Source organism: Triticum dicoccoides, chromosome 3A (assembly GCF_002162155.2).
Source record: "Triticum dicoccoides isolate Atlit2015 ecotype Zavitan chromosome 3A, WEW_v2.0, whole genome shotgun sequence".
Lineage (NCBI taxonomy): Eukaryota > Viridiplantae > Streptophyta > Magnoliopsida > Poales > Poaceae > Triticum > Triticum dicoccoides.
Window position 1 is genome coordinate 719,426,536 of NC_041384.1, and position 12,402 is coordinate 719,438,937.

The 12,402-nt window shown below is 46.9% G+C and overlaps 2 protein-coding genes across 2 annotated transcripts; both read left to right on the forward strand.

The window, feature by feature from the left end:
- The first annotated feature begins 3,292 nt into the window (after positions 1-3,292).
- LOC119270458 (probable calcium-binding protein CML10) lies at positions 3,293-4,275 on the forward strand. Its single transcript, XM_037552465.1, has one exon. The coding sequence runs from the start codon at positions 3,407-3,409 to the stop codon at positions 3,980-3,982; it is 576 nt and encodes a 191-aa protein (XP_037408362.1). The 5' UTR covers positions 3,293-3,406; the 3' UTR covers positions 3,983-4,275.
- A 3,000-nt stretch (positions 4,276-7,275) lies between these two features.
- LOC119270459 (phytochromobilin:ferredoxin oxidoreductase, chloroplastic-like) lies at positions 7,276-10,002 on the forward strand. The gene is made up of 8 exons (XM_037552466.1): positions 7,276-7,465; positions 8,001-8,120; positions 8,460-8,554; positions 8,652-8,745; positions 8,841-8,972; positions 9,068-9,172; positions 9,337-9,387; positions 9,479-10,002. Exons 1-8 carry the CDS (start codon positions 7,289-7,291, stop codon positions 9,665-9,667), a joined length of 963 nt encoding a protein of 320 aa, XP_037408363.1. The 5' UTR covers positions 7,276-7,288; the 3' UTR covers positions 9,668-10,002.
- Positions 10,003-12,402: the final 2,400 nt, after the last annotated feature.

Sequence of the window (12,402 nt, forward strand, 5' to 3'; positions counted from 1 at the left end):
GCTCCCCAGCGTGCGGCGCATCGCCGTTACGTTAGGCACGATAGCTGTAGCTATACTGCGGACGGCGCGGTGCGTCTCCGGTCGAACGCCGTACTCTCGCCGGCATCCTGCTCCATGCATCGTCAATGGTTCTGCTGGGATATGCCTATTTCGTTTAGCTGCTAAGCAATTCATTCTCTGGAAAGTCAAAGGATCACTGGCCCGTGAACATGGCCGATCATTCCTATATGTGGCTTTATTTATAGGAGCAATTGTTAACAAACGTCGCCTACCCATTTCTAATCTACTTATCCAGTATGTGTTGGTGTTGGTGTTGGTGTTGCTGGAGGGGGTTGCTTACAACAAATGCTTGCACAGACGAGATTAAGCACAGACATGGTTAATTAGTGATCTGGGAGAAAACCTGCTGCGTGGAGCATAAGTAGGATCGTACCGCTGGTAAACCGATGGAAGACGTTAATACTCCAAAGTAGGGCACCTAGCTCCCACGAGACTACGGTGCAGAATGCGTGCACGTGACCAAGTGCAAAGCGCGTCGTGACGAGTCCACAAAACCGTTGCGGCCCGAAAGAGCAATTCTACACGAGCACTCTCTCTCCGTGCCAAACATTTGGTGCTATATACATTCATGCTAGTATACTTAGCAGGAGCAACTAAAGCAACCTAACAGAGCGCGCAGGGTACAGCACGAAAGGTCTATGGACTAATGGGGGAATTAAACGTGCACCACCACCGCAAGAAATGCTTTTCTTGCAATGTACCCGTACCCACATGAACATTTGCGCGTGGATGATACTACCGTGGTCCACACAGTCATGCGCATAGCATGATTCTCGGGTTCGGGTACTGCCTTTTTCATGTTAGGCGTGTCCTCGTATCTTGTTAGGAGCAGCAAGTAGTACATCTTGCACGTGACTTTGTGTTCAAGTCACGACGTTTCTGTGACTTCTGGGTGTTTTATTGGAGGCAAGTACTGCTCCTGATCGCCCCACTGCATTTTTTTTGAAAAAAAAACACTATGTCCGTACAAATTTAAAAATGAACACATTTTTTGCGGGAAATTTTAAAAAGACATCTTAACTGGGCAAGCAAAATATGAGCTACTCCCTCTATCCTATAATATAAGACGTTTTTTGTCACTAGTGTAGTTTAAAAAAATATCTTACATTACGAGACAGAGGGAGTATATGCCACATCCCACATGTGAATCCACTGGTATAATGTTTGAATATGTTTTGGTTCACTACCCAGTCACGATTTGGCCACTCAACCGGACCCCTCAAACCGTCCCTATACGTTCGAGCTGTCCGGTACCCCGCATACCTAGCCCATATGCAGGGTAGTCGGGATGCGACAGCCATATCGGATCCCGTCCTCGCTAGCCTACCCCGCCTCGGACCAATGCCTAGCAGTCCACTCTTCTCGAATATCGATGGCTCCGATTCCACTGCCTATTTTCTCCCCTCCCTCCAGCATGCCCGGCTGCAACAGTGAATCGGGCTCCATCCACTGGGACGGGCTCTTGAACAAGGACTATGGAAGCGAAGCCCTAGAAGACGAGGAGCTCATGCTCTGCATTGCCCATCCTCTATCGCGGCTAGACATTGCCCATCCTCGATAGTGGGCAAGATGGGCAGTCGACCATGTCAACCCGTCTCATTCGGCCCCGACATGTCGAGCTTCGTGGTCGTCCCCTTCGGAAGCTGCTTCCCCAACCCCGGGCCGGCAGTGGGTGCTCGTGCCTGCACTACCAGCATGTGTCGTCCGCGCCACAACAATCGGAGGGAAGGGCGCCTCGCTACGCCCGACAAAGAGCGGCAAAGTCCACATCAAGCCATTCCGGATGTGGGTCGTACCAGACCAAGGCCGTCTAGGTGCCCTCAGACTCGTAGGAGAAGCTCCTCGACGAAGGGCTCCACCGATCCTTCATCTTGGTCAAGATGGACGCTCGCCGCCGCAAAGTTGTCGCTTCAATGCGGCTAGCCATCGAGGAGTCCGAGTGCTTCACTCAGAAGAAGGCCGCCGATGAGACGAGAGCCTGCACCTTGCCAAGGAGCAAGCCTGCGCCGCCCGACGTCTCTCTGGCATCCCCTCTGGTAGGGGAATGGCTCCGCCTCCGGAGACGCTAAGGGAAGGGTCCGGCGAGGAGGCAATGGTACCCGACATCCCCTCTTAGTTTGCTACCATATTTTTTAATGTAGATATGTCGAACTTGTTAATTTAAAATTTTCTATGTCTGGTCCTAGATGTGAATACTATGTATATGTCGATCTACATTGTGTTATTCACATTGTATGTATTGCATGGAATTCAGGGGGTGGATATAGGGGATATGGATGTGGACGCGGACATTCGAGGGATGATCGGGCATTGTTCATAGCTGTAGAGAGGCCCAGTTTTTGATGCGTGGTTGTAGATGCTCTAACATACCATAATAAATGTGACGTGTGGTACCTAGGAATGTCCGAGCAAGAAGCGTAACAACATGTTCATTTCTTCGCGCTAAACTTTTCCGCAAATGTGTCAGATTCTTCTCTCAAGTAACCAACACGAGATATGTGTGTTCATTAAGAAGAAAATTGTATGGATTTGAGGATTCATAATTGAGGTATCCGGGTCGTGGAAACGAACATTTGTGGGGTCAGATTTGACGTACGCGGCTGCAAGTCATCTAGCATGTTTTTTTGAAGGAATATTATTGACATGCTACCCTCACATTTTACTCAAATGTTGCCGCACTTGTGTTGACTAATTTATCCATCTAGTTTGTGGATTGCCACGAATGAAGCGTGGCAAACTATTGGCTATGTCTTTCTCAAAAAAAAAAAAAGAAACTATTGGCTATGTGTCGATGTACGAAACCACAAATGAAGCGTGGCAAACTATCGGCCATGGACCGAGCGTGCTCGCCGGTCATGGGTCGAGACGAGGACCAACATTCGCCGGAGTCAGTTCTTTTTTTCATTTTGAAACTTTCGCCGGAGTTAAGTTGCAGAGGGGAGTGACTCGCCGGCGCGGCGAAAGAGACCTACCTTGGCCCTGTGCATCTACCGTGCGGCCGTGCGGATCAGAAAAGAATTCCGCAACACAAGAAGGGGATGAGTCGTGGACACGGTCATCACGGCCGTTGGCGTAATACGGTTAGCCGCGATGGAATTGACGCGTGCGGGACCGGGCCTCCCCTCTCACTGTCCGCGACGGGGCCCACCGTCAGAGACCACGCGCACCTTCCTCCGCTCCTTCCTCCCTCCAATGGTGGCTCCTCCTCCTCTGTCTATAAATACACCACGTCTCCCTCTGGAACCAACCTGCAACCACCGCAGAGCACGCCATCGATCGAATCGAGCGAACCGAAGCCAAGAAGAGTTTCCTCGTTGCTAGCGCCGCTAAGTAGACGTCGACGGCGATGGGCAAGATGAAGATGCCGGCCCTGTTCCGCCGCCGCTCCTCCTCCAAGTCGCGCTCCGCGTCGCCGCCGACGACTCCTCCTCGGGAGGAGCAGCAGGAGGTGAGCCGGCAGGCCATCGGGTCCCCGGCGCGGTCGGCGGAGGAGGAGATGGAGCGGGTCTTCCGCAAGTTCGACGCCAACGGCGACGGCCGGATCTCGCGGCCGGAGCTGGCCGCCCTGTTCGAGAGCCTGGGCCACGCGGCCACCGAGGACGAGCTGACCCGCATGATGGCCGAGGCGGACGCGGACGGCGACGGCTTCATCAGCCTGGAGGAGTTCGCGGCGCTCAACGCCACGGCGCCCGGCGACGACGAGGAGGACCTGCGGCTCGCCTTCAAGGTGTTCGACGCGGACGGCAGCGGCGACATCTCGGCCGCGGAGCTGGCGCACGTGCTCCACGGCCTCGGCGAGAAGGCCACGGTGCAGCAGTGCCGGCGCATGATCGAGGGCGTCGACAAGAACGGCGACGGCCTCATCTCCTTCGACGAGTTCAAGGTCATGATGGCCGCCGGCTTCGCCGCCAAGATGGCCTGATCCGTCCTCCCTCTTCTTGGATTCAATCCGTCGTCGTCCGCGGACAGATTGATTTCGTCCACGCCTTCCTCGCTCCTTCCTCTCGCGTGCGGTGCAGATTAAGTGGGAATTAAGTGTACATAATTCAAGGATTAAAGGGCGGGCATTAGAGCGTACGTGCGTTAGTAGATTCTTTGTTTCTTTGTCTTCTTGGTGGTGCCGAGTACGTAATAACCAGAAATCTCTCGCGAATAATTGTCTCGCGATTATCTAAAGATCTGAGATATAATGGAATTGGTGAGGTTGCCGGTTAATCGACTCTTTTGCCATATTGTTCTTGTCATCTCTGCTTTCGGTTTCAACCTCTTTTCACGCGTTTGTGAGCTGTGGGTGGTGACGTCTGAGGACCAGAAATCATGATTTGGATGTCTGGATCTGTGTTTCTGTTGGGAATCTGGACGTATGGACGCTCATAACCTGGAAACTGCGGCGCCATATAATTCTTCGCCCGTCGGTTCAGCTCGTCTTCTTGTTTGGGTTTTCAGTTGCGTCCAAGAGGGTCTTCGTCTTGTGGGTTCAGACTACTCTTTTTTTTGCTGTTGAAATATATGTACTGCGTGCGCTACACATCAGGCGTAGTACAATGCACGACTGCACTCGCATAGACTTTGTTCGAGGGTGGAAATTTCTACAGTGCCTTTGCAGGATGCCACTCCGATTTGGAATCCCTGTGCCTCGTGCTTCCAAACGGGTGCTGCACGCCAGCCCAAGCATAGTGGGGCACTAGTAAACCCAGCACTTGCATTTTTTTAACCGAGAGATTCCAGGACCAGAACCCTCCGAATAGTCTTGTCCTAACCTGGTGCTCAGTGTCGAAACATTCTTACCGATCTGGGAAATATATATATCTTTGAGATTATTTTGTCAGTAGTGTTAGCATCAAGCTTGGAACATGGGCTCGCAGCCACTGACAGTGGAGCGAGGCCGGGAATATTCTCGAGGAAAGGGGCAGCTGCTGATCAAACTGTGGTAAACAATGCCGCAATGATTGATTGCAGCATCACAGCGGGGGGCCGGTGGTGGAACTTCTCTCCAAGTACCTCATTCCTAGTAGTTTATCTGGCTAGTAGCAGAAGAATAGCTGCAAGATTTGGTCTCGCGCTTCACAGTTTTATTCTAATCCGCAGACTGCTGTAAGTGGATTAAGCATATAAGCAGGGAAAAAAACAAATAACGTACCACTAAGAAAAGATGCATTGCGCTGAGATGCGTGCTGCTTGTACTGGGCCAGTTACCCGGCCCGGCCCGGCTCTACACCTGCACCTGCTTCGCCCCGCTCCGCCCGTCTCACTCAACCATATGCTCTGCTTGCACCGCTGTGGGTAGCAGCATCAGGTGGAGCGGAGTGTGCCAGGTCTCGCTGCTACCTGCTGATTTTTTTATTTTTTATTTTGGTTATCTGCTGAATTTTGGTGCCTGGTGTCTGGAGTCTGAAGGAATCTCTCGTAAACAATGACCCCGAGTACGGGCCTTATTTTTAGGAGAAAATGAATCCACATCAGTGTTAAACACGCGATGAAAGCTAAGTACCAACAGCCAGCAGAGAAAGTTATGGCATCCATTACAAAAGGCTCTGAAAACAACACACAATACATCATCAGCTAGCAAGCACAAGCCTTTTTTTTTCTTTGTTTTTGCGAATTAAGCATAAGCCTAATTTCTTCAGACTGGCTGCTGTTAGTTGGTTTGTGACGTGAGTTTTAGCCTATGATTCTCGGTTTGGTTCATCTCCAATGTGAATGCTGCTATTCTGTCATCTGAAACGACAGACGAATAAACAGACATATTATTGACTAGTGAGAGTTCAGACATCACTCTCGGCCACCGCCGTGTAAGTAAGTGTCTGGCGAACAAAGAAACATGCTCCTACGTATAGAGATTTTGTATGCAATTGTCCATTGTCTAGAATGCCTGAAAGTGTAGGACTCCTATAATTATATCTGCTGATGCCCATGGAGGTTCTTGACTTTGCTGCTCTCTCTGAACCTGAACTTTGGGATGCATTTTTCCTGTCCGGTATTTTCTGAACTTGTGATGCGCTTTGCCTTCCGGAATAGATGCCAGTACAAAGGTTCTTCGGTTTTAAGTTTCGAACGAGCCATGTACGCTTGCCGAGCATAGTGGAGCATACTCAAACACGGGAGAAGCGGCACTTGCACTTGTTTAAAGCGAGAATCCAGAACCTGAATGTTTCTGCCCAGTGACCAACATACTCGATCGGATTATATTCTTGAGTGTCAAGACATTCTTACTGATCGTATCGTAGAGCATAATTCTTCAGAGTTTAGTATACTATAGTAATGGTAATGGACTAATGGTGTAAGCAGCGATGGAACATGGCCTAGCGAGTGATGAGGAAAGCAGGGAATATTCCCTTGGAAATGGACAGATAACATTGTTGTAGTGGTTGCAGCATCCCGCTGGCCGGTGGTGGAACTGCGCTCTCCCTAAGCAGAATACTCCTAGGCAAGAAGATTTGGTTCCGCCTCATGTGATCTACTTCCTTTGTACCGAAATGTAAGACTTTTTTTTGTTTGCATAGGCAATAAAAACCGTCTTACATTTTATACCTGCTTAAATGTGTGTTTATTTACACGACAGCGCTTCAAATCACCTGACTGAAAACAAAACTACGTCCATCTCCTTGGGGCGTCACGTGCCCCCGTGGGGAAGATCAATGTGAAGCTTCCTCTTCCCTCCAGCTATCCCTCTCCTCTCCCAGCACACCCTTTGCAACAAGCCTTTGTCATTCACCACCCCGCTCTTATAGCATCGACCGCCATGAACTGTTGCAGGTGTCTTCCCTGATCTCTCCTCCTCTGATTCAGACCGGGGACAGGCATAAGAGTTGGTCTTTGCTACCCCCAAATATACCCGGAGCTCATCAAGCTTGTCCCCCTCTCTTGCCCTCCTCCTCCTGACTCCCTTCATTTATACCGCGAGCTCCCCACCCACCATCAATGGTGCGTGCTCCGCAAATTTTACAATGCTTTTTGCAACAAGGATCCTGTTGCAACGGCAATGGGCTTGGCCAAGATGCTCTTGCAACAAGGATCCTGTTACAATTAGGGTCTACTGCGGGGCTATGTGTTATTTGTAACCTGACGTAGTACTAGCAAGTGGCCAAGTTTCTGCAAGTTGCTTTCTTCTTTGGGAAAAAAGAAACTGCATTATTACATCAAGATGCGTGCAGCATGGGTTGGTTGGTTGGATGGATGGATCGATGGGGAATCCCTCCCACGTGTCCTCGCCTCTCCCCTCTCATCCATGCCTCGCACACCGCAGTGGACTGTAGCAACTGGGCTGGGAGGGGAAGGAGCAGAGGGGATGAGCGGCGGCGGCGGCGCCGGAGTGCTGGGCGCCGGCTCGTCGTACCAGAGGTTCGTCCGCACCGCGCTGGAGCAGACCCGCCTCCGCACCGCCCTCACACCCCACCCCTCGCAGGTTGGTTCATGTCCTACTGCTTCCCTTCCCTTGCTCGCCTTGCTGAGCTCCCTGTTCCTCTTTCCTTGCCACCTTGCAATGTCCTGGTTCGGTTCACGCTGCGCTGGCGAGCATGCTCTGTCTGCTCGAGGTGACTAGCAAAGCTGTAACTTCATACAGGTGTCGATGCTAGCCCGTTAGCTCCACGAATTCAGATGCGCCTGCTAACTGAAAATTCAGTCTATAACAGAGAAGCAAAATCAGTACTGTTGTGATGTCGCACTAGTGCCGGCTGAATTTCGGTGCTTGGTCTTTGTCTGACGCCCAGGATCTCCTGTAAACAATGACCCCAAGCACGAGCCTTATTTCTTCAGATATACTTATAATTATTGACTAGTTAAGCCGTTGAGGGTCAGTCTCCGAGTCTGGTATAGGCATTTTTTTTATGCAATTGTCCATCTAGAACATCTTAAAGTGTAGGTATCCTGTGATGTCGGCTGACGCCAGTCACATTTGTCATTACAGAAGATGATTTTGTCCTGTGTCATGCTCCCAGGAAAAGTTCAGGCTCATACGAGCCAACGACGATGCTGCTGTTTTGGACGCTCTCTCCTTCAGTGCCCCCAAGATCAGACTGCTTCGCAGCTTGACAGTTGAGAAGAAAAACTCGGTTCAGGTACTTCATCTCCAAGTTCACTTGTCCAAAACCCTCCAACAACTATCCCAGAAGGCTATGAACTGAAAGATGGGTGTACATGTGAAGTTGATTATATCTGAATATTACAGCTTTAATTTGTTCTATCTGATTACATCTGAAGTTCCATAATATTACAGGTTTCATTTGTTCTATGAATATCGTACAGTCGAATCAGTGGTGATATTTTCCTTTGGAAATCTCTTATCTCTGTTTCATCACTCAGTTTATGACTGAAGGGACAAGGGAGTGTCCTTGAGGATTTCATTTATCGAGGCTTATGTCCACCAAGCTATACTTATAATGCATATGCCCATGCAGGTTCTCGACTTTGCTGCTTTCTCTGAACCTGAATACGATCTTCCTATATTTTGTGCCAACGCTTTTACGACTCCTGCACAGAGTATCGTTGTCTTGTAAGTGCCATGATATGTATGCCATTCAAGACTTATTTACTATGGTTAAACTAGAATATGAATAATGGCCTGAAAGAACTATTTGAATTACTTGCAGGGACCTCAATCCGCTATACGATATAACTGAAGACAAGGATTACAAAGATAAATACTACAGGAATTTGATGCCCCTTATGCAGAAGTATAGTGAGGTACTTGGATCTTATCCTTCACCCAAATGCATTACCCCAGTCTTTTTCTATTAGCTTTATACATAGAGTGTTATCTTTATTTAGAGAAAATGCAGCTTCTGCCATGGGGTGGCAAGATTACGAGCGAATCTCTGAGATTCTTCTCTCCAATCGTGATCTGGACTATATTTGAGCCCACTGAACGCAACCATCATGTTCTATATTCAGCTTTGCTGGATTACTATAAGGTATTCACGATTGCTTTATTAAATTTCTGAACTGTTGTGCCAGACATGCAATTTCAAGTATCATGCTCTGTTTTCTCATGTTTCTGATGACGCAGGTTTGGCTTCAGTTAACGGATCAAGCAACTGAAGAGAATGACACAACGAAAGTTGTTCGTAACAGAGAAGCGCAACATAGATATCTCACATGGAGGGCTGAAAAGGTTTGTATTTTTCATAAAACCCATGCGGAGAAAGTTATATTCATTGACTATTTGTCATTACACTGTTACTTGCGCCAAATTAGGACTGCCATTAGATATTATCATTTGTTAAAGCAGCTGCCACAGAGCATCTTCCACTAATGTCGTGCCTTGTCTATGGGTAGGATCCTGGGTTTCCACTTCTGAAGAAGTTGATTGGTGAAAGCCATGCCAAGGTTTCTCTTCCTGCGATATTCACTATATTTAGTTATTTACACACACCCAATTCATGTTATTTGCAGAGTTACTTATTGCTTTGATATTCAGGATTTGGTGACGGAGTTCCTGTTCGAAGGAGTGTATTCTCTTGGAAGTAAATCTTTCCTGGACTATTTCCCCGAGTACGCGCGTGACGACGGGACAGTAAACAAGAAGAGGAGTATGATCGGGAAATCTTTCGAAGCTAGGCCTTGGGATGCTACCGGAGAATTCATTGGTGGCAAGGATGCAGGATGAGATCTTTAGCTGTAGGACCTGCTCGAGCATCCTTCGGGTTTTCCTGAATTCGCCATGAGAATTCATCGGTGGTGAGGATGCATGATGAGATCTCTTGGAGTAAGATCCACATGGGCATTCTTAGGGTTTTGCTGAGCTCCTAGCGACAATCAGTATCGCGACGCTCTTGCTTCTCAGGATTCATTTTTAACGTTCTTCGTTACACGCTGCCCGGGCTACTTTGTATCCTTTGTAATTTCATCTGAAGGGTCTGTGTAGCTTAGACAATGTGTGTAATATTTGATTGGGTGCAATGTCAATAATAACTTACACTGATATCATATACTGGTCATCTATTTGTGAGGAAATACAGGTCCAACATAGGGCAGAAACCAGCAGCCGTCGTGCAGAATCAGGCTGCCGTCAGAAATAGGCAAATCCGATGAAAAAAATGTGTAAGGAGTGGCGAAGCGAGGGCGAAAGTTGAAAAAACGTGTAACATGACGAAAGTTGGGGAGCTCGTATTCAGTTCGGCGCCGCGAACGTCAACCGGCGCCTACAGCAAAGCCAAGTGGGCCGGCCCACGAATGCACCAGCGCGGAAGCTGTTTTCGCGGAAAAAGTTCCTAAAATCTAAAAAGTGCATACGCACTATTTGGTTGAATGGAGCGGCCGCGTTTCGCATGCATGTGACTGTTAATTTTTTCGTCTTCTAATGCATGTGGCTGTTAGCATTAAACACGTTCACACTGATTACTCCATTTCGAACTGAACGGATCCACGCATATTCATTTCAGAGTTTTAAATTTTAAAAAGTCATATCTTTCAAACCGCGCGTCGAAATTTAGATCCGTTTTCACTGCTGGAACTCTTGCGACGAGATCTTTGAAACTAGATCCCGCATGAGTATGTTTCGATAAAAAAATTTTGATGCCAACTTTGGTGCTATATGGTGCAGCTTTAGTACTGTATTGTGCAACTTTAGTAGTACATCGTGCAACTTTTTGTAAAATCAGTTTTTGGATCTGCATGATTCAACTTCCTATGAGATTGCAGTCTAGCAACCATGACAACTTTGATGTTTAGTTGGCAAGACTATTGGCATACACATATGCTAATTTGGCGCGACAATGTAGTCTACTTGCACACACATTGATATTTAGTTGGCAAGACTAGTTACACACACGTGTACTTAGTTGGCGCGGCAATGAAGTCTAGTTGCACATATATTGATGTTTAATTGGCAGGACTATTGACACACACATATGCTCATTTGCCGCCGCAATGTAGTCTAGTTGCAGACACGTTGATGTTTAGTTGGCAGGACTATTGGCACACACATATGCTCAGTTGACGCGGCAATGTAGACTAGTTGCACACACATTGATGTTTAGTTCGCAGGAAGACTAGTTCGTCGAAATATCACCATGCGGGATCTACTTTTGAAAAGCACGTCGTGAGGGTTACAACAATGAAAACGGATCTGAATTTCGACATGCGGTTTACAAAATGTCTTTTATAATTTTATAAAATTAAAAATTAATGCACTAGAGACGAACATGGGACAGGCATCCATCACATGAGAACTTGAACTCAGGTCGCTGCTTTGATCCGTGGTTCAGCTAACCACTATGCCCTCTGGACGACTATGACTAAGAGCAACACAAAATCTTTAAGAACTATTGTATGCGCGTTATTTATTACGCAGTACAACTAACGTTTTTATATTTTTTTATGAAAGAAAGTTCATCAAATCTTGAAAATTTTCATCCAATATGATAAGAAAAGTTCATCTATTTGAAAAAATTCATCGATTTTGAAAAAATTTCACAAAAATGTGAAAGAAGTTCATTGATTTTGGAAAAAATGTTCATGAAATGCAAAAAAAGTTCATCGAATTTGGAAAAAAAGTTCACCAAATTTGAAAAAAGTTCATCGAATTTTAGAAAAAAGTTCATCAAATTTTAGAAAAAAGTTCATCAAATTTGAAAAAAGTTCATCGAATTCAGAAAAAAGTTCACCGAATTTGAAAAAAGTTCATCAAATTTTAAAAAAAAAGTTCACCAAAGTTATAAAGTAAGTTCACCAATTTTCAAAAAAGGCCACCGAATTTGAAAAAAGGTTCATCGATTTGGAAAAAAGTTCAGCGGATTTCAGGAAAAATCCATCGGATTTAAAAGAAAAGTTTACATATTTGCAAAGAATTCAATGAACCAGGAGGGAAAAAAAACAGAAAATGTTAAAGAAAAAAAGAAAAAGGAAAGGAAATAGGGAAAATAAAGAATACAACAATGAGAAAGTACAATTTTGATGTATCCTTGTTAGCTGGCGCGATGGTTGCATTATCCCAAGTAGGAAAGGTGGGTCGCGGGTTCGAATCGCAAGCAGCGCGCATTTGTTTTTTCAGGATTAAAGACAGACTAAAAGAACCTTCAGAAACAACTAAAACCGGCGCACGCTAAATAGGAAATGCCCGAAAGTTGTGACTTATAATGGCCCTGTTTGGATCCATAGGTTAGAGCTACTTTGGGCTCAAATAGCCCTAAAATATCCAAACATAAGGTCTAATTGAGGTCATGAGGTCTAACAGAAAACAAAAAAAGAAAAGAAATATTGCCCTCCCCCCTTTCCCCTTATCATCCCAACCGGTGAGACCCATTCCCCCACCGACACCCTCACTCCCCTGAAATATTGCCCTCCCCCTTTTCCCCTTATCATCCCAACCGGTGAGACCCATTCCCCCACCGACACCCTCAC